Source organism: Hylaeus anthracinus, unplaced genomic scaffold, assembly GCF_026225885.1.
Source record: "Hylaeus anthracinus isolate JK02 unplaced genomic scaffold, UHH_iyHylAnth1.0_haploid 27361, whole genome shotgun sequence".
Classification (NCBI taxonomy): Eukaryota; Metazoa; Arthropoda; class Insecta; order Hymenoptera; family Colletidae; genus Hylaeus; species Hylaeus anthracinus.
The window spans coordinates 112,464-132,836 of record NW_026535166.1 but is presented as its reverse complement, the minus strand read 5'-3'; the positions used below and the strand labels follow the sequence as shown (position 1 = coordinate 132,836).

The 20,373-nt window shown below is 30.8% G+C and overlaps 4 protein-coding genes across 10 annotated transcripts; 2 read left to right on the top strand and 2 right to left on the bottom strand.

The window, feature by feature from the left end:
- Nucleotides 1–322: 322 nt before the first annotated feature.
- LOC128893349 (medium-chain specific acyl-CoA dehydrogenase, mitochondrial-like) lies at nucleotides 323–2,741 on the bottom strand. The gene is made up of 10 exons (XM_054154250.1): nucleotides 2,569–2,741; nucleotides 2,322–2,400; nucleotides 2,077–2,244; nucleotides 1,850–1,950; nucleotides 1,694–1,774; nucleotides 1,485–1,615; nucleotides 1,292–1,400; nucleotides 1,078–1,218; nucleotides 723–998; nucleotides 323–645 (listed from the first exon to the last, which is right to left on the bottom strand). The coding sequence occupies exons 1-10, from the start codon at nucleotides 2,581–2,583 to the stop codon at nucleotides 496–498; spliced, it is 1,251 nt and encodes a 416-aa protein (XP_054010225.1). The 5' UTR covers nucleotides 2,584–2,741; the 3' UTR covers nucleotides 323–495.
- Nucleotides 2,742–3,401: 660 nt separating this feature from the next.
- Nucleotides 3,402–10,849, top strand: LOC128893342 (metallophosphoesterase domain-containing protein 1-like). 3 transcript variants are annotated; one of them, XM_054154244.1, is made up of 6 exons: nucleotides 3,402–3,900; nucleotides 4,023–4,167; nucleotides 4,241–4,517; nucleotides 4,608–4,834; nucleotides 10,336–10,406; nucleotides 10,586–10,849. In XM_054154244.1, the coding sequence occupies exons 1-5, from the start codon at nucleotides 3,778–3,780 to the stop codon at nucleotides 10,380–10,382; spliced, it is 819 nt and encodes a 272-aa protein (XP_054010219.1). In that variant the 5' UTR covers nucleotides 3,402–3,777; the 3' UTR covers nucleotides 10,383–10,406; nucleotides 10,586–10,849. The 3 variants fall into 3 exon arrangements, with proteins under 3 accessions (XP_054010219.1, XP_054010217.1, XP_054010216.1); XM_054154242.1 differs by having other exon boundaries at nucleotides 10,336–10,849; XM_054154241.1 differs by lacking the exons at nucleotides 10,336–10,406; nucleotides 10,586–10,849 and adding an exon at nucleotides 4,893–5,376 and having other exon boundaries at nucleotides 3,404–3,900.
- Nucleotides 5,880–20,249, bottom strand: LOC128893340 (ribose-phosphate pyrophosphokinase 1). Of its 5 annotated transcripts, XM_054154237.1 has the most exons (9): nucleotides 20,013–20,175; nucleotides 19,611–19,733; nucleotides 11,985–12,192; nucleotides 10,951–11,134; nucleotides 10,832–10,849; nucleotides 8,720–8,743; nucleotides 7,410–7,633; nucleotides 7,013–7,346; nucleotides 5,880–6,955 (listed from the first exon to the last, which is right to left on the bottom strand). In XM_054154237.1, exons 1-9 carry the CDS (start codon nucleotides 20,029–20,031, stop codon nucleotides 6,863–6,865), a joined length of 1,227 nt encoding a protein of 408 aa, XP_054010212.1. In that variant the 5' UTR covers nucleotides 20,032–20,175; the 3' UTR covers nucleotides 5,880–6,862. The 5 variants fall into 5 exon arrangements, with proteins under 5 accessions (XP_054010212.1, XP_054010214.1, XP_054010213.1 ...); XM_054154239.1 differs by lacking the exons at nucleotides 8,720–8,743; nucleotides 10,832–10,849; nucleotides 19,611–19,733; nucleotides 20,013–20,175 and adding exons at nucleotides 9,987–10,061; nucleotides 14,566–14,719; XM_054154238.1 differs by lacking the exons at nucleotides 10,832–10,849; nucleotides 19,611–19,733; nucleotides 20,013–20,175.
- Nucleotides 13,728–17,517, top strand: LOC128893343 (ubiquitin-conjugating enzyme E2-22 kDa-like). Its single transcript, XM_054154245.1, has 5 exons — nucleotides 13,728–14,111; nucleotides 15,068–15,220; nucleotides 15,433–15,515; nucleotides 15,606–15,769; nucleotides 15,834–17,517. The coding sequence occupies exons 1-5, from the start codon at nucleotides 14,049–14,051 to the stop codon at nucleotides 15,968–15,970; spliced, it is 600 nt and encodes a 199-aa protein (XP_054010220.1). The 5' UTR covers nucleotides 13,728–14,048; the 3' UTR covers nucleotides 15,971–17,517.
- Nucleotides 20,250–20,373: the final 124 nt, after the last annotated feature.

Here is a 20,373-nt window from a genome sequence, read left to right as displayed (position 1 = left end):
CACGACTTCACCAAATATAACCGTGTAAAAACTATGGCCTGACGGACATAATGCGATGTAATCCCTTTTCATTGTACAATACACTTGACTAACGCTTTCGGACAACGCTCGCAGCGTCATCTGGCACCGAGAGCCGCGAAATATGAATCGTAGAATAATCACATTCGACCAGAGGTTATAATCTGTAGATCATCTCTTTGCGTTCAACGCACGATGTTTTTATCTATTTCTCGAAGTAGAGAAATGTTAGAAAATAAGAACATCAATTAACGAATTTATAAATGTTTAGCAGCAAACATACACGGTGTTATAGAGATATACATGCTCAATTTAATAGTAATAAAATATTTTCATCGCAATTTACAGTCAACAAAATAATGTTGTATATTATTAACATTAATATAAAAAATCTTAAAAAATTTTTAGAAATATAAATTCATCTAAGAATAATAACTTCGTTATTTAGAAGTAATCGCAATATTAAATTTATGGTTATTAGTTCTTTTGTTTTGCTTCGTTAATTATATTACGCGAGATAATTAGTCTTTGAATTTGTGCGGTGCCTTCGTAAATTTGATAAATCTTTGCATCTCGCATCAACTTCTCTACTGGATACTCAGAATTGAAACCAGCACCGCCAAAAATCTGTAATATAATGAAAATGTAAAATAATGGATTTAAATGTTTAGAGTAACTAGAAATATACACTTTATGTTACGTACTTGTACAGCATCCGTTGCACACTTGTTAGCTACATCGCCAGCATAACACTTCGCAATACTGGCAAGAGTTGTTCTCGATGGAAGACGATGATCAGAGGCCCAAGCTGATTTCATCCACGCAAGTCTAGCCGTTTCAACACCAATTGCCATATCAGCAAGCATAAATCCTACAGCTTGATGTTCTGCTATTGGTTTATTAAATGTTTTACGTTCTATTGCATATTTCGTAGCTTCGTCCAGCGCCCTCTGTGCCAAACCAACAGCTGCAGCTGCCACCTATAAGAAGGGTAAAATATAATATTCAAACACTAAGAATTCATTTTTCCTTTTTAAGAAATATTTTTGTTCAATCTACCGGTGGTCTAGTCTTGTCAAAAACTTTCATAGCAAGTACGAAACCTTCCCCTTCAGCACCTAAAACATTTTCTTGTGGAACACGGACGTCTTCGAATGTTATCATTCGAGTGTCAGAAGCTCTTTGACCCATGTTTATCTCCTTTTTGTGAAAAAATAAAGCAGTTTTATTTATTGAAGCGAAGTGATTTTAAATTCAATGGAAAGAACCTTACCTTACGACCAACAGTTACACCTTCAGTTTCACGTTCGACGATAAAGGCTGTAAAGGCTTTATTTAATGGAGCTTTTGGGTCAGGATTTGATCTCGTCAACACGAAATACCTAAAGAACATTAATTTTTTAATATATATTAAAAATAGATAATAAGATAATTAATGTAACAATTTAATTATAAATTAGTTATACCAGTTAGCAACACTGCCATTTGTTATCCACATTTTGGTTCCATTAAGAATCCATTCGTTTCCTTTTTTCTCAGATCTCGTTTTAATATTAGCTACATCTGATCCAGCACCAGGTTCAGTAACACAGTATGCCTACAATTTTTATATTGTGAAAATGAATATATAGATTGCTAGTATGTATTTAAATAAATTTCCACTTAGTTGTCTTACAGCTATGAGGGGCTCATCGATAAGTCTACCAAGATATTTTTTTTGCTGTTCTTTTGTTCCAGCTTCAATTACTGGAGCTTGCTACAAATAAAATACATTTGATTTAAAATGTTTGTTTCTTATGAATACAAATTAAGAGTGTTCTACGATACTAACACCTAGTCCTGTTCCTTCTAATACAGTTGATATTCCTGTACAACCATAAGCAAATTCTTCTGCAACTAAACAACCATCGAAAGTGCCACACTCCATCCCCCCTATAATAATAATAGTTTACACATTTATAATCTATACAAACTTATAATATATATATATATGTATAGTCTGCTTTTATTTTTTTTCAAATCCTATTTCACTTTCTTCATATATATCTTTAATTTTACCACAATATTGAGGAATATGCTTATTCAAAAGTCCTAAACTCCATGCATTCTTGACAATATCCCATGGATATTTTCCAGTTCTATCATACTCAGCAGCTACTGGAATAATTTCTTCTCTTGTAAACTTTCGTGCTAAATCTTGCATCTCCCTTTGAGTTTCAGATAGTGCTACAATAAACAAAACATTTCAGACATGAACCATGCAATTGTAACACAATATAATTGTAGTATATTACTGTGCTAACCAAAATTAAAACCCGTAGCACTCTCAGTTCCTGTTGAGAATGGTCGTGTCAACTTTTGACACATCCCTCCTTTTAATGCCTAAGAAACATAATACACAGTTGCAGTTTCGTGATTGAACGTTTGATATATTGAACAATTTTGTATACATTTATTTTGCATATCTCCGAAAATTGTATTGTTTCACTTAATCAGTTAATTTTAATTTTATAGAATATCCGTCTTATAACTTTTCGATAAATTACTTACCGATCGCAAAAACATTTTAGCTGTCTCCTTTTCCTATTGCGTTACGAAAATATTTTTTAACGTGAACTTACAGCAGTACGGTTACTTTTGTGTATACGTTTAATGCACTGTACTGCACTGTACTACTTATTGAAAATATTCCCGTACACTAGAAGTATGACCATGTACGATGTATGGATATTGATAGATATGAATACGAAGATAAGGAGTAATGTTCATTTAAAGGAAACATATAAAGATCAAAGTACGAGTAACATTACAAAATTCGGCCAATCGTTATTTGAACTTTACCCTTACATATAAAACAGCATTCATTTGTTCATTGTGAGAATTCATTGCCTTATTCTAGAAATAAAGCATTTCCCGTTAAGTAAAAAAAGAACAAGTAAATAAGGAGTTGATTAGTCACCGTCAGGTTGCATTCTCATGAATCAGCAATATACTCATGTTGTAGAAATACAATTTTAAAAATTGTAATATTATGTACCTATACGTATTACTTCTCCTCTTAATTTGTGTATTTAATCAACATGAGATGTTTCATAATTCTAAGAGCTTTGTTCATAGCAGTTATTGTTTTCATTCGTTGTGAAACTTATAAATATGCTATTGCAAAGGTTGTGGATTACTCTTAGAACTAACAAACATACCTCACTGCTATATTCATTAAATAAACATATTGTTATCTATGTAGATAATAAGTAACAATTGATGACCATTGAAATCTAAAAATGACCTGTTGTTTGCAAAATATTATACGAACAAATACAGACTTTTTTTTTAAATTCTATGCATAGTAATTCCTGGGTAGTTATATTTATGAATAATGACTTCCATCTTATGAATACATAAATTTAGGCGCGAAAATTTTGATCATTTCGCCGGTATTTAAATATTTTCGAAGATTGTTAAAGTTACAATAAAGCTTTTAAATTGGTTAACATAGCTAGAATCGCAATTACGTAATACATAATAATTTACATAACGTACAATATTGTACGAATCAAAAATCAATTGTCTGAGTTATAAGAGGAACGTAAATGAATCTGCAACCAAATGTAGAATTGTCATTGTTGATACAATTGTTAATTTTCATACAAGAAAAGTATAAATTGAAATTAAATCGATACGTGTGTAGAATTGGTCAAGTTTAAATTATTGTTGCAATAACAATTGCATTTGACAATCGTCTGTCATAATCTTTCCAGCATGAAGATAGAGATACATCCACTGACAGACAATCCTACAGCAGCTTGGCGTGAATTGTCACAACAGCAAAAAGTCATTAACATAAATGCTAAACTTCCAACAACCGATGCTCCAAATGATAAGGTAATGTACTTTGATCGTTTATTCCTTTTAATTGTTGCAAACTACTTGCTTCAGTCTAACCTAAAAATATCAATATGGTAAAAGATCGACGATAGAAGTTATAATACTTTACTATATTCTAGCTTCGTGTCGTTTGTATGAGTGATACTCATTCTTTAACACCATTCATTAAGTTTGATATACCGATGGGAGATGTCTTTGTTCATGCTGGAGATTTTACAAAATGTGGTAGTTTACAGGAAGTTATAGAGTTTAATAATTGGATTGGTGAGTAATCAAAAATGAGAGTAATTACGTGTGTTTTCTATATTAATACATGGTAAATATTATTTTATCATAGGTAATTTGCCACATAAATATAAAATTGTTATTGCTGGTAATCATGAACTTAGTTTCGATTCAACATTTACTCATCCCTTTTCCATGCAAACCAGTGGCGATCGTCAAAAGCACACAGGGACCAGTATTTTGGACACCATACCTACATTAGGAATGTCCAAAGATACGTTGGCAGAAGCTATACAAACCACTAATGTTAAAGATTATTTGACAAATTGTACTTATTTAGAGGATTCTGGAATTACAATACATGGAATAAAAATCTATGGTACTCCATGGTAAATATATACAGTCGCGAAATAGAATTAAAGAACGTTAGTTCGGGTATAACATTTATTTTTCCAAAGAAAGCTTTTTTCATATTTCAGGCAACCAGAATTTTGTAAATGGGCGTTTAATGTACCTCGTGGAGAACCGTGCCTTTTAAAGTGGGAGATGATACCATCGGATACCGATATTCTTATTACGCACACACCTCCTGTAGGTCACGGAGATTTGTGCTGTAGCGGTGTACGAGCTGGATGTGTAGAATTATTGTCCACGGTACAGAACCGAGTTCAACCAAAATATCATGTTTTTGGTCATATACACGAAGGTATGTCTAAACTTTCTTTTTTTCAAAAGGGGATTACATATTATTGTGTTTGTAACAGGATATGGTATCTCATCCGACGGAAAGATAATATATATAAATGCATCAACATGTGATCTAAATTATTTGCCAAGTAATCCACCAGTAGTTTTTGATGTAACACTGCCACCTGGTCATTGTAAATCATAAAGAGTGAGGAGTATAGGAATAAATTTCACATTGCATTTCTTGTGAGGAGTGTTTAAAAAAAAATAGGTCGTTTCATGTATTAGTAACATTTCTATGAATTTTTCTACAAATTATGTAGTCTTTTGTACTAGGTATTTTCTTTATAAATTATGAAGATTACAGAACAGATGTAAGTTATGAATCAAGCAAGTTTCTTTTACTTTGTAACATTAAAAAAGATATTGAAATTAAATTTATTACGTATAATTTGTTCTTCAAAAATACCAAAATATTGTTATGGTTTTTTTATTTGTGTAAAATAGCATGTAAATAGTTAATATTATTTAACAAATATGTGTTCAAGCAAATTATAGAAATCTTATTAAGTCGTTGCACATAATATCGTAAATTAAATGATAAATTATTGCTTTGCTCGCACAAAGTACTCCGCAATTCAATCACGAAATATGTTATTTAATGTATTTATTTAATTTCTAATTTACCTTTTTACGAATTACTTTCAATTATATAGAGCATAATACAATAAATATTTATTAATCATACAATCTAATAGAATAGAATAAAATTTGAGTATTATAATGCAACATATAAACCATAGGTTAATATATCAATAGTTAATAGTTGAAATTAAACTAGTCAATTAATTTAATATTTAACTAATGAAGTAACTGTACTTGAGCATATTTGCATCAATTACATTTCATACAAAATCATAACTTCTATCCTAATAATGTATAACCAAACACTTAAACATAGTATAGATTATAACAAGGGCGTTCACTTTAAGCTATGTTCGTATTAATATTAAAATAATAATTGTGTATATAATTTTTCCAATATATTAATAAAAAAATTAGAATTGTATTTTGTTAAAGATATTTATTATAATATCCAATTTATTAACAGGTGGCACTTTTTATCGAATTAAGAAAAATTTGCATGTAAACAATATTGCATTTGTATTGACTTATATTTTCATATAATATTGGTCCAAAGCTAAGTGAGTGACTGTAATGTCATATTTCTCTGATAAATGAGGGCACAATTGTTTTCGGCAATAGAAATACATTCATATAAATAGCAATTTTTTAAAAAGTCGTGGTAGTAAAAGATAGTCGAAAAGAATACAAATGTCTCCTCAGCGTTGTTTTCCTATATCATAGAATGTAAGGACGCAATGTATTAAAATACGATACCACATTATATTAGAATTGTAAAAAGTTAGTCTTCTCGACGCTCTGTATTACTGTGTGAAAAATTGTACACAGGTATTGCAAGTCATTTGCACTTGTCTATAAAAATGGGATATGCCTCTGGTGGCGTGATTATATTGCATGAATATCTATTTGCACACACTGCAATACTTTTTTTATCCTGATTTACACGTGTAATTTTCAGGATAAATGTAATGTCATTTCGTATCGCGATAACATACTTCTAACATTCTGAATACAATTTAAATTAAACGATGTAATTAATACCTATATCCTAAACGGAATAATTATAATGTGTTTTGAATATTAAACAGCAGCCAGAAAAAATTATTTTGTAAACAATTTCACTCTGAGAATTGTTCGTCGGCATCTATAAGTTACCAAGTTATTTTTAATCAAAACGGACAATATACTTTTTATCTATCTAATATCTGACTTCCTACACACATCTAGGAAAAAACGAGCACATACAGGTTTCAATTTAAAAATAGGACACTAACGCTTATCTCAAGATTTCTCTTGTAGGCAAGTTAGTTTTGACTGTACTCAAAATAACAGTAAACGGATGTAAAAAGACTACATTCTCCTTAAACAGTTTGATACAGTACATTATGAGGAAGATTTATGTCTAATACGGTACATTTGAAAACAGGTACGATACAGATTCACCATTGTGAGTCCGCCTTACAGCTTCAGCAAACATCATTGATACATCAATACACTAAAAAGTATGGCAAGTTTAATTATTAAATTTAAATTATTCATTTTATGTGTTTACCTGTATCTTTGGGCAATCCTTCATGTGGCCATCTTGAGGAATGGTGTTTGTTACTACAACAGCTTCAAAGCAAGCATTATTAATTCTACTAATTGCTGGCCCGCTAAAGATACCGTGTGTTAATATCGCATAGACTTTTGTTGCTCCAGCTTCTAGGAGTTTTTCTGCTGCATGACAAATAGTACCACAAGTATCAGCCATATCATCTACTAAAATGGCGACTCTGTCTTTTACATCTCCAACTAGCACCATACTAGCAACCTCGTTTGCTTTTTTTCTCTCTTTATGTATAAGTGCAAATTCAACGTTTAATCGATCAGCAATAGATGTGACTCTGTTGAGGTGAACATTATTTGGCATGTTTATTTGAAGTAAACTTCGTATTTCGATGCGTTACCTTTTAGCACCCCCAGCATCTGGAGAAACAATAATACTGTTTCGCCATTCAACAATATTTTCCTTAATCCATTTTAGGACAGCAGGTTCAGCAAATAGGTTGTCAACTGGAATGTCGAAAAAGCCTTGAATTTGACTAGCATGCAAATCCATTGTAATGATGTGATCAGCTCCTGCTACCGATAGCATGTTTGCTACTAATTTTGCCGAAATTGGTGCACGACTCTGAAAAAAAAATAGTTGAAAATTTCAATTTCATAATTTTATGCGAGTCTCTCAAGTCCATTTGCAACTGGAAATATCCTGCAATTTGAAAAAAAATTGCTGTTAAAATTTTCGTAGAAAAGTTATAAAAGATCAATAAATAAAGGTCACTACAATCAAATATAGTTCTACGAAAGAGATGTGTTAAAAAGATAAGAAAGAATTAATTCTTTAGAGGGACAAAATATGAATACAATGGCTGGCTATGTACTGAAATATTCGTTAAAAAAAGTACATGTACATATAAACCAAAAGAAAAACGATGTGTTGCAAATGCACCCCAGTTAGACTCAACAAAAAGTAGAAATCAAGCAAAGTTCAAATTTATAAGTATAAAACAGAACACAGTGCATTATGATTTCTTGACTTTAAATAAAAAATAATATCTTTAAATTTGAATAACAACCAAAGTAATAACTATATAATAAGGAATAAAAGACTATATTAATTAACAAATTTCATAGAATAATAATAAATGCATTATGTTCAGGGAAATAATTACAATTAAGTAATTTTAATAAAACTATCTATTTTTATCTATGTGAGCATAAATTTCACAAAAGCTGATTATTGTTAAGATTTTAATAGAAGTCTTTGTTTGCAAATCATTGGCATGACATACTATTAACAAGACAACACAATCACAGTTCTTTCTTGCCAAAGCATTATTTCATTAATAAGATAGGCATTTCCTGATTAGTATACTTGGACAATAACATTTTCAGCAACATAATAATTAGTACCCATTTAACATACAGATGTGTACCCCGTTATGTGTATTGTATATAGATTATTAAGAATGTATGTAGAATGCTATTATATTAATATTTTGCCCTCTCATTCAGATATCAATATGCTTTGACCACATAGTTCATTCATTCATTCATTCATAGGGGTTCCATTGTGCCATATAGCCACAATTATAAGTTTTGTTAGTCCTACAAAGAAAGTTTTGTAAGAAACTAAAAATGATAATACAAATTGAATTGTTCATCGAGTTATAGTTACAAACGTTTCACTCGACAATTTTATTGCTTTTATACTCACTGTAGATAGGTCGGGCACAAAATCCTGAAAATACCCAACTATTCAGAAACTTAGAGGCATGTATCATAATTTTTTAACAAGAATTATTTTTAACAGTTTTACCATACAGTTTATTTAACACCTATGAAATACTTAAAAATGTATTAATAAGATCATTTATGAAAAACAAAATTGTACTATTTTATTACTTATAAGTGTTTAATAATTATTTTTCATTTCACTGTAACATTATATTATTTTCATATTATTGCATGCTCTATTAAATCTTTATCAAATCAATAATTTTTTCCAGATGCATAATATTATGTAACTATTGTTATCTTCAATATATTATAGCAACAATAATTTGCTAAAATGAAAAATTTAATAGAACAATACAAATTGAATGCAATAGTTTATAATATGAATTCACAAAAGGCCCCCCTCGATGAATTCTAATATCAGTTTACAATGTTCATATAGGCTATCAACATTTGATAACCTTAGATTATCACCAAACGTAATGCTTTGACTTGTAATATATTTGTTATTTACTGCTTCACTAATTTACTTTTTAATACTGGAAATTAACGCTGTTTCTTCAGAGAAAGCAAAGAGTGTTGCAAGTTCAAGTTTTATTCCACTTAAGTTACTGTCCTATATTGTATGAGATATTAGATGAAATTAACGTTTCTTTATGATTAGTCCATGCAAATTATGTGTATGACTAAAATATTTGTTTTAAACATGTGTAACTTCCTCTGTTCAAGATTGAAATGTATTTTGAATTTCAGAAATGTTTCGTGAAATTTATAAAATGAATAATTAATTCTTTTAAAATGATAAATACCCTTAATTTTTTTATGTACATGCTTTACTACATGATCATTGAAAATGTACTAATACAAGTAAATACCTTTGTATTATATAAATATTTTTCATGCATTGCTTTAAATTATAAAACACTGCTTGTACAATTATATGTACCAAATACTTAAATACAATATATAAATTGTCTGCAATATATTTCCAAAGCTGCACCTAATATTGATCTGTGTTAGATATGATTTTGTAAAAATATATTTATGATGTAGTATGCAATGAATATATATTCTGTAATATAAATGTACCATTTGGTACAACCCAATGAGATAAGCAAAAAAGTTTCAAGCATATTTCATATGATGATGAAAAGTCATGTTTGCGTTCCAAAGATGATATTGCTCCATTGGTCTGTTACAAAGCTATAAAACAATAAATAGAACATAAAAAGACCGTTAGAAGTTACCCTGAATTTCCATTCGTTTGTCTTGATGACAATTTGTTCTTTCTTAGAATTTGAGTTGTCACCTCCATCACCACCCTGTGAAGATATATTAAAAAAAAATATATATTTTGTCTTGAATAAGATTCTTCCTTATTGCAAGACTCACAATTCAATTTTAGACACGTACAAAAAGTATAAACAATCTGATCAAACCACAACCTGTTATGTAAAGCATTTGCATACATAAATGTTTACTTGGAAAAAATAAACATATAGTGAACATTACACTACACATATATGTAGTTAAATTAAGAATTTGTATGTTGTATTATTTTATTATAACTGTAATTATACTATTTCTTTCTTACAGAAGTAGTCACTTTATCTGTATACACAAAGCAGTTTCAATCATGTTAATCAGTGGCATACATTGCATACAAGGTGACTATGTTGATCTAGGGTATTAGAATCATTGCAGCATAGTTTCTAATAAGTTGTTATGTGAATTTTAATTATTTGCGCAGTTTGTTTGATTTATTCATTTTATAAAATAGACGTACACAAAATATTTTTTTTATACATTTGCTTGTAAAGAAATAATAATAAAATGACTTTTATAGAATATAATGTTCAAAGTGAAAAATAATAGAAACATTACTGTCTGGAAAGAGTACAGAAAGAATCACAACAAAACAGAATCAGACACAGGATCACTTTAGTGTTATTGTACTTGATATATAAATAGAAAAGAGTATGCAGCTAAAATTTGGCGAAATGTAAGTAGTAGAAACTTTCTGACACAAGGTTTCAACAAATACTTTTTTATATAATGGTAAAAGTACATACATATATATGCTAAAAGATACCATATAATGGGGGCAGAACTGTAAGATCACAAGTGGTATAAATAATTTCAGTCTTAGTTTGTATCAATATCCTATATTAAATAAAAAATGAACATATTTTTCTTATTCGCGTATCTTACCTTATCCTTCTTATCTTGTCTAGCATACGGGAAACAAGGAATTACAGCAGTGACTCGAGATGCAGATGCAATTTTACATGCATTGATCATGATCAACAATTCCATTAAATTGTCATTTACTTCTCCACTTCCACTTTGTACAATGTATACATCTTCTCCTCGAACAGATTCTCCTATCTCGACACTACGAAAATAACAAAGAAAAATATTTTTAATTAAACTGTTACACAATTGCTAATATAATAACAAAATTGTATGAAAATGAAAATTCTTATCTACATAACATTTTGAATAATGAATAAAAGACAGATAATTCTTTATCAGTTACTTGTATAAAAATTTGAACTAAGAAAGAAAACATTTCACTGTGAACAAATTAAAATAGAAGCATTCGATCGCGCAACGCAAATAAATCTCTATACATTTCTATATTTCACAATCAATTATTTGAATAAAATTTTGTCCACCTTTGATAACCGTATCAAAGCTTCATTAATAAATTTTTTAAATCAGAAAAGTAATATCGATATTCTTTACGTACTCTTCCATCAACGCCTAGTCTTTGTTGCATATTTAAGCTTAATTAATTTTAAATCTCACGCAGGTAATGCAAGCAAACATCGGACACAGAAGTAAATAATAACACGGTAATAAATCATCTTTATCGTCATTGTACACAAGTTAAAATGATACAGCGGCGTGTGCTGATACTCATAAAGCACATTCGATATTAGAATTCATTAGAATGGTGTATTAATAATTGTACTAGTTGACCTTCAATTTAAACGTTACAGCTTAGTGGAACACGGGAAAACCGGCCTGTCGCGGACAGGGTTGTTTGCACATTGCTGGGGTTGATTAATTAATGAAAAAACGAAAAATATACGATGAAAATGCCGAGAATATTCCGTCTTTCGCACAAAGATAGAGCAGATGGAAAAACTATAAATGAAAATTCAAGTGACACGTGGTCAATGCCTGAGTTTAACTCATTGACAATAACGTGGGTTCTAGCGGTGGTATGCGACCATTACCATGTTTCGAGGTTGCTGAATTTCTTGGTGACAACCTTCCCGATGTCGATACCGAGCCTGTCGACGATACGTTGTGCCAAATCTGGATGCGATGTGCCGCTGAACACTTTGATGTTTGGCATCCTGCTCTGCAAAAGTCGTCCGCGAGAATTTTCTAAATTTGCGCGTAACAAACTCTTAGCACGCACTGGCTGGGACACAGGCATCACTAAAACAGAAATCACAGAGAGACTATCCAATCAGAAGTCGTCTTTCGAGCCGGATGTGACGTAACCGCTACGCTCCGCCTACCGAATGTCGGACATAACCGCGTAAACGCATTTCTTATCATGTATTTTTTTTTCTCCTTTTGTTATTGACTAAATAGTAGACTAAAACCATACAACTTTGTTTCGTCGTGTCATGAAAATTTATAACATCTTCGCAAACGTCAACGATCACATATGTTGTGAACGTTGCAATCTAACCGAACGTTCAACGAAAATTATCGATAAGAAATTTCGCATCAAAGTATTATTTCGAATCGTATGTATGGAAATCGTTATGTAAGCTACATTTCATTTTATTTATTTCGATGTTGAACTCGATTGAAAAATAAATGAAATAATTTAATTTGCTCGGATGTTTCATTACGATACGATTTTCGTATACCACGCGAGAAATGTGTAATTAATGTTTTATTACTATATACTCGGGACTTAGGATTTTCCTTGGATTTTCCTTGGATTTGTTTAGAATGAATGTATTCATGTAGAATTTCCTTTCTAAATGATTTGAATAATCAGGCTGAAGGTTAGTTAATTATCATTTGCAATTTGGCGCCATAACGAACAACGACGTGACTATAGACGAAATTCAAAGAGGCACATGAAAATAGGTCATTTTATTACGAAACTGGAATTCATTATATTTCAAAATACGACTCTTGTACGTCGTGTCTATTTTAAAACGTATTCTAATCTTGTATGCGGATTTTTCTTGGATCTGAATTCATATAGTGTTCTCTTTTTAAATAATCAAGTTGAACTTCCAAATACAGTTGAAGATTAATCCTTGCCATTTACAATTTTGGCGCCATAATGAACATCTACGTGAATATAGACAATATTTAAAAGGATGAAATAAAATAAGATCGATACGAAATCGACATTTTATTATATTTACTATGGTAAAAAAATAACTTTTTGGTAAAATTCAATAGTGAAAAATTCCTGTTTCTACGTCTAACAATTTACTTTACCTCTGTTCTATTCAGCAAAATACATTCAATAAATGTTTTGCTTTGACAATCAGTTTACAAGTTGGTAACACTATTAGCTTTGATATAAAAGAAAAATCACTCTGCTATTTAAACTCAGATTCTACTATTCAGACTCATTCGTAATCCTTATCTATCAGATTCTGTCTTAGACGCGACGCTATTAATTATTCGAATAAACTGTTGACCGTTCAAACGATCAATACCGTTACGTATGAGGCAAGCTCTGTTAGATAAGCCTTTCCGACGAGTACAAGTACTCTTATTGCATAAAAAAGTTAAGTGTCAAGTTTTTACTGATAATAACATTTTCCCCTCTGTTGACAACAGGATAGGAAAAAGTGAAATCAATCTTCTTCCCGAACCTACTTGGGACTAAAGTGTGGATTCACCAGGAACGTGTACGTACGTAGAATTTCTTCAATAAATAATCCGAATGATCGAGCTAGAGATAAGAGTATCAACGAAGATTTGTTAAATGACCATTTACATGACCATTTGGCGCTGTAACGAATAACGACGTGAATATAGACGAAATTCAAAAAGGTGAACACGAGCGGGTGACAGTCAACTTGTTCCATCAATGTGGCGCCGGCGGTGATTGAATGAAAAATTGGATGGTCCGTGAACGGAGATTTTGGCATAGAGCACGGGGGTTAGAACGATCGTTTTTCTTAGTAGAAAGAGAGAGCGAATTCGTGTACGATTACCTGAAAGGTTCGCGCACGTTGACGCTTTGAGAGAACTTCGTTAATCTATTTGAATGACGATGACAGTGTGCTGACCGTCCCACTGATACGGGAGCTATGGCGAACATCGCGGCACAGAGAATCAAACGCGAATTTAAAGAGGTTATAAAGAGCGAGGAGGTGAGTGAACAATAGCTTTGTATCGCTATAGGGTCCACGATTCGTCTTTTGGGAAATGGTACTATCTGTATCGTTTAACAGCAACCTTCGATTGTACGATATTGTTACGAATACATCTCATATGTGGCGTGACAAAAATGTGCCGCAATTCATTGGTTGGTAAAATCACCGCGAACAAAGCATAGGCACCTGTTGTATTGTATTCTCGACTGTCATCCACTTTCAGAATTGTTATTCAACTTCTTCGAACGTATGCGTAAAGTGTATTACATTTAACAAGCTCTTACATTAATTATTTTAAATTAATTGGTGTGGTAAGTGTGCATAATTCTTGCACTTTGCAGAGATACCCCAATAAGTTAAAAAGATAATGTTAATCATATTTGTCAGATATCTGTCTTCAATGGACTTGCCCTTCTTTTTAAATGATATTCCTGTTTAAAATACTACATACCATGGTCCTTCAAATTCTGAGAGCACTGGCACGCTTGATTGGTCTCGTGCTGGTCTAGAAGATCCATTTTATATGCACATTAAGATCTGCTTTGATGCAATGTTTTCATGTGTTTCTGCGTCTGAGATTGCGTCAGTGTCTTACAATCTTTATCTCATGATGTTTTTGTAAACCGTTGGTACACAATAATATACTGTTTTATTATCAAACATTGGTGTCGATATGTCAGTGGAATTTTTTTTACATTTTGAAAAATTATTTAATATTTATAGATATAATCCTGTATGTGAAATGCTTTTATCCAATGAAAGTGGTGTCTCTTTGTAACTTTTAACAAAAATCATACAATTTTTATATTGTTCAATTAACAGAATAGTTATATATAATAGAAGTATGTAATTATATCATTGTGTCATTGATTCATTCCTATAAGTATATATATCTCTTACAGAATCTCTATTTCTTATTTTTCTAATGATAACTGTTTCAAATTCTGTTGCAGGTTGCTAAATGTGCGATAAATGTTGAGCTTGTAAACGATAGTTTAACTGAATTAAAAGGTGAAATTGCTGGTCCACCAGATACACCATACGAGGGAGGTAATTTTGTACTCGAGATTAAAGTTCCCGAGACATATCCCTTCAATCCTCCTAAAGTAAGCACTTTGTAAGTCAATACGATTAATGTATGTTAATGATAAAGAATCAATTTTGTACCACTTAGGATTAAGGCATGTTACTATAACCTAAAGCATGACAAAGCATTTTCCAAATTGTCACTCATAAAGAAGGCATTATCTACAAAGTTTTGATTTACAACAATTCTATGATCTATTATAAGTTCCTAAATAATTATCTTTTCTTGTAGGTACGATTTATAACAAAAATATGGCACCCTAATATATCTTCAGTAACAGGTGCTATTTGTTTGGATATATTAAAAGATCAGTGGTGCGTGACTATGTAGATTCACAGTGTATTATTTAATATATTGCTTTAATATTATGCAATGTACTACATATTGTAAATATTGATTTCTAGGGCTGCTGCTATGACCTTGCGTACAGTATTGCTATCATTACAAGCATTATTGTCTGCAGCAGAACCAGATGATCCACAGGATGCAGTAGTGGCTAAACAATATAAAGAACACCCAGAAATGTTTCGTCAAACTGCTAAACATTGGACATTTGTGTATGCAGGTGGTAAGTATATAAACTCTCTGTAAGATTGATAATCGTTTTCGTATAAATATTGGAACTATTTCAGGGCCAGCTAAGATGCCTGACTTAGATGACAAAATAAGACGATTAACAGATATGGGAATCGAGGAACACAATGCAAGGGTTGCTTTATCTTCCTATAATTGGGATTTGGAACGTGCCACCGAGCAGCTCTTCAGTTAGTGATAACTGTATAGTTAATCTGTCATATACAAGCACTGCTCATTTTGTCATTACAAAACTTCTGTAACACTACACCCAATTATTGATACCATACCAGTTTCATAATCAAATTCAGCACTTGTAACGACAATATTTCAATGGCAAAAAAACTTGCAGGAAATTCATTTAATGTCCTTGAATAATAGTCGTTTATTTAACTTGTAAAATAGGTATGAAGAAACAGTAATTAATAAAATCTGTTAAGTCCATCTCGATAGCCACATTTTAAAGAAGGATTTAATGATAAAAATATCATTTTTCATCTTGCGTTTATTAAAAGTTTAATCGTGTTATTTAAACATTTGAATTTTTATTGGTTAGAAGGAGTACGCAATGCATTTATCAAAGTTCTTTTAAAGAAAAAAAAAAAGTAGTTTTATGTGTTGAGCATTCATTAAATCTCTTTGTACAAATCATTATATATTTTTAAATCTTTCATTGGCCTTTCCTTTCATTTATGTAGCTGTATTTTATTAATTGGTTAATAGATTTTTTTTCAGAATGTATTGAATACATAGTTAATTTTTGCATAGCACAATATTTAATGAATATTTTTTATTTTTATAGACGTTCGTGTTCTATGCTTTGTTACATTCATACGAAAACATTAGTCATTTTGTATTCTTATTATTAATTTCTAAATTCTTTTAAGCCACAAAGAGGTTTATCTTAATTAGACCTGATTGTACATTATCGAAATAGACAAGAACTTGTTAGCGTTAAATGATATTTGTAAAAAGAATCGTAATCATAAATGCTATATTGTTAATATTTAAATTTTGTACATTTTCGGTGATGGGATGTATTTCAATACTTTATAAATTACCATGTCATTTATGTATACATTACTATATATATGTATATGTAGCTTATTGCATTCGAAACTGAACATGTACATTCCACGTTCAGAAAGCAAATCGCATTTATACGTCACTAGGGATACAGTTATAAAGCAAATTTGGTTTTCAAGTAATAATAAATTTAATGACAAAAAAAATATTAAACAAAGTATGGTGTTGCAAATCTAGAAAAAAAAAAGGTTTTCTATTACGAATATTTAGTACTATGTATGAAAGTGTCTTGTTTGCGAAGGATAGCTGAATTATAACTAATTTAAGGAGAAATTAATTATTCATAGAATCTAATAAAATAGCGGCATATGTAGAATACATTGCAAACTTGTTCAAAACACTACTTGTATAGCATTACACGTATTACCCTACACATGTTATATAGACTTTTAAATATAATTACACAATATCATGTCCCTGGCAGTGCTAAAATAGGAATTTTTCAATTTTCTTTTACATCTTTTAGTAATTAATACAGAGGCTGTGTTAATAGATTATAAATGCTGTTTGGTTTGTTTGATTTAGAAACACAGATTTACAAAAATTTAGGTATACATGGGTTAATTTATGAAAATAATTGGATGCAACATCTTTAAACATTCTAGATGTAATTTAATATTTCAAAAATATTAATAAACAACTTTTTCAGTACTAGTATTTAAAGTATTTATACAAAAGTTCCCTTACAACTACAATTGATTAATCCTAACTTCTGTACATTTTTCGTATTATTAGCAACCATGTTACTTAATGTTTATCAGTATACTTACTTTCACTATTATTATTTTATTTTTAAATATTATTCAGATCAGTCTAGTCTACTAATAAGGATACGTATAATATTTAACTAACTAATGGTAACTTTTAAATTTATTTTTACTATTTTTCGTAAGTTCAAGTTATGCATGCAGAGAACTTTTGTATTGTCAAAAGTAAATGAACTTGTGCTTGACTTGGAGTAAATGTTTGTTTTATGTTATTTACAAACGTTTGTATCACATGATCTCGTACAAAAAAATATTATTCAGCCTTGGAATTAGGAAATGCATTATCAGTAGTTTTATCATACATGTCTTAAATTACAAGCTTACGATGTATATGTGAAAGACATTTTGGTCATGGATTAGGCAATACAAGCATCGCGTTTGTTTTTACACACATTTGTTATTTTTCTAATAATAAAATTTATCCATGACTATAAATTCTAACCTTTTTTGCGGAAAGCGTTGCTAAAAATAAATTACTATTAACATCGACTGCACACATATCCACAACAGGGTCAGATACAGGAAGACTATTTATTTGTTTTCCCGTCGATATACTCCATAGCGATATGCTACTGGTGGATTCTTGATGCGCAGCGACTAATGTATCATTTTCAACATTTATATAACATGGTCGAGACAATAACTGCTGAGAATTACCAGCATGAAATGCGTGTACAACATTACAAATAGCTGTTTCATCGTTACCTTTTTCTATCGTACATACTATGTGCCTAGCATGAGGTTGCCTGGCATTTGGACGGGAAGATATTAACGCATGATTGTTTTTTTCATCGTAACATACTGATACAAACGGACCCTCGAGGAATATTTGTTTCGGTACATATTTCGATTCTTTTTGTTCATAAGCATAACATGTATTTAAGCGGCATGCAATAAATCCACCTCTACTAATACCACTATTAGGATTAGAAGGTACTGTTGCTAAAGAAACCACCGGCGATCTATCGCCCGGACTATCCAGGGTTTCAATAGCACCAGAGGTTTGCCTGATATCGAACTGTGTTATAGATCCATTCTGTGCACCCGTGAAAAATATATTTGGATTGTCACCTGACCAGCAGCAACTCCACAATGGATAATCCGTTTGATAAGTGTGCACGATAATGTGATTCTGAATGTCCATTAATTTTGCACATTTATCAAAACCAACGCTAAGTAATAATGACTGCTGGGTCGCGTTAAACATGATATCTCTTATAGCTTGAGAATGTAAAAAAATAAATTGACGTGGTTGAAACTTTTCTGAATCAATTTTTTTAATGCCATAACCGGAGAATAACGCGTTCGTCGATTTCTGAGATACAACTAGGAACCCATACCAAGGATTATAATCTAATACACGGCAACCACCATCTTTACATATCTCTATAGATCGATCTAAATGAAATTTTTTAACCATATGTTTAGAAATATTTTGATTAGAATGAATGCTTATTTCCAATTGTTGACTTTCTAGTTCAGTTATACGATTCTGCATACTAGCTACTTGTTGTTCAAACAATTTTTGTCTTAGAGCATACTTTGACAATTCCATTTCTATACGATTTTTTTCAGTCGTTACTTTATTTACTTGTTCTTTTAATTTATCTAATTCTGAGGTATCTATAGATGTTAATTTCTTGGCATACAACATTCTAATATCTTTTACAGTAGCTTTCCTATTACACTGGGGGCAACGGCGATTTGCACTAGCACAAGAATGTAACCATCTCAAAAGACAACTATGTCCAAATAAATGCCCACAACGCAAACAACACAAACGATGTTCTCCTGAGCTAGTCCATAGATCCATACATATGGGACAAGATTGATCAGAATCAACTTCAGACTCATCTGTAGTTGTTTCTTTAGCTTTCTTTGCCTTTGATTCATCATCATCATCATTTTCTAAAATAGCAGACGTACATGACACAATTATAAGTAAACATAACAGACATGCATGACTTGAAGAAAATTACTCACTTGTATCTTCTACTGGGATTTCTATCGGAGTTGCAATCTCTACAGCATTGCCATCATTGTCATTATTATCTGATTCTTCAGAATGATCTTCATCGGCACCTTCAATTTCTGGTGCTTCACCACCTACAATATTCAATTCAAACTATTATAAATCCAATATAATTATAATAAATTCGTATATATTCTTAATTTATTGTTTATATGCTAAAATTGTATGTACTTTTATACTCTCGTTTATATACAGAAAATGATGTATAAAATTTGTGTTCTGTATAATACAAAAAAATACAGATCTATTGCAATAATTATATTTATTTATGTATATATGCAATCATATAAAAATTACAATTATAATATTTTATTATAAGTCCTATATTTAAATGATTTAATATAAACACTTACTGTAGTCCATAACCTCCATTTTACCAAAATGTAAACTAAAATATTTCCGTATGAATGCAATAAAAATATTATTTCAATCGACAAGACCTCTTTTTCACAAAACATATGTTCACATCTTTTCCGTTTTGCAAATAAAATTAATATATCGAAGACAACAACAATAGTGTTTACACATAAGCGGAATTTTCGATTGATCTTTTTGAACGAATGTATTACGGTAATTCGTTCAAAAGTATGTGTTTACATTGCACAAAATAAGCTTGGCATTTTACAGTGTTACTTGATTTCAATAATAATTATTCTTCATCAATTTTTATCTTAATTTAACATATATTTGTCTCGCTAAATTTCTCTGCTGATC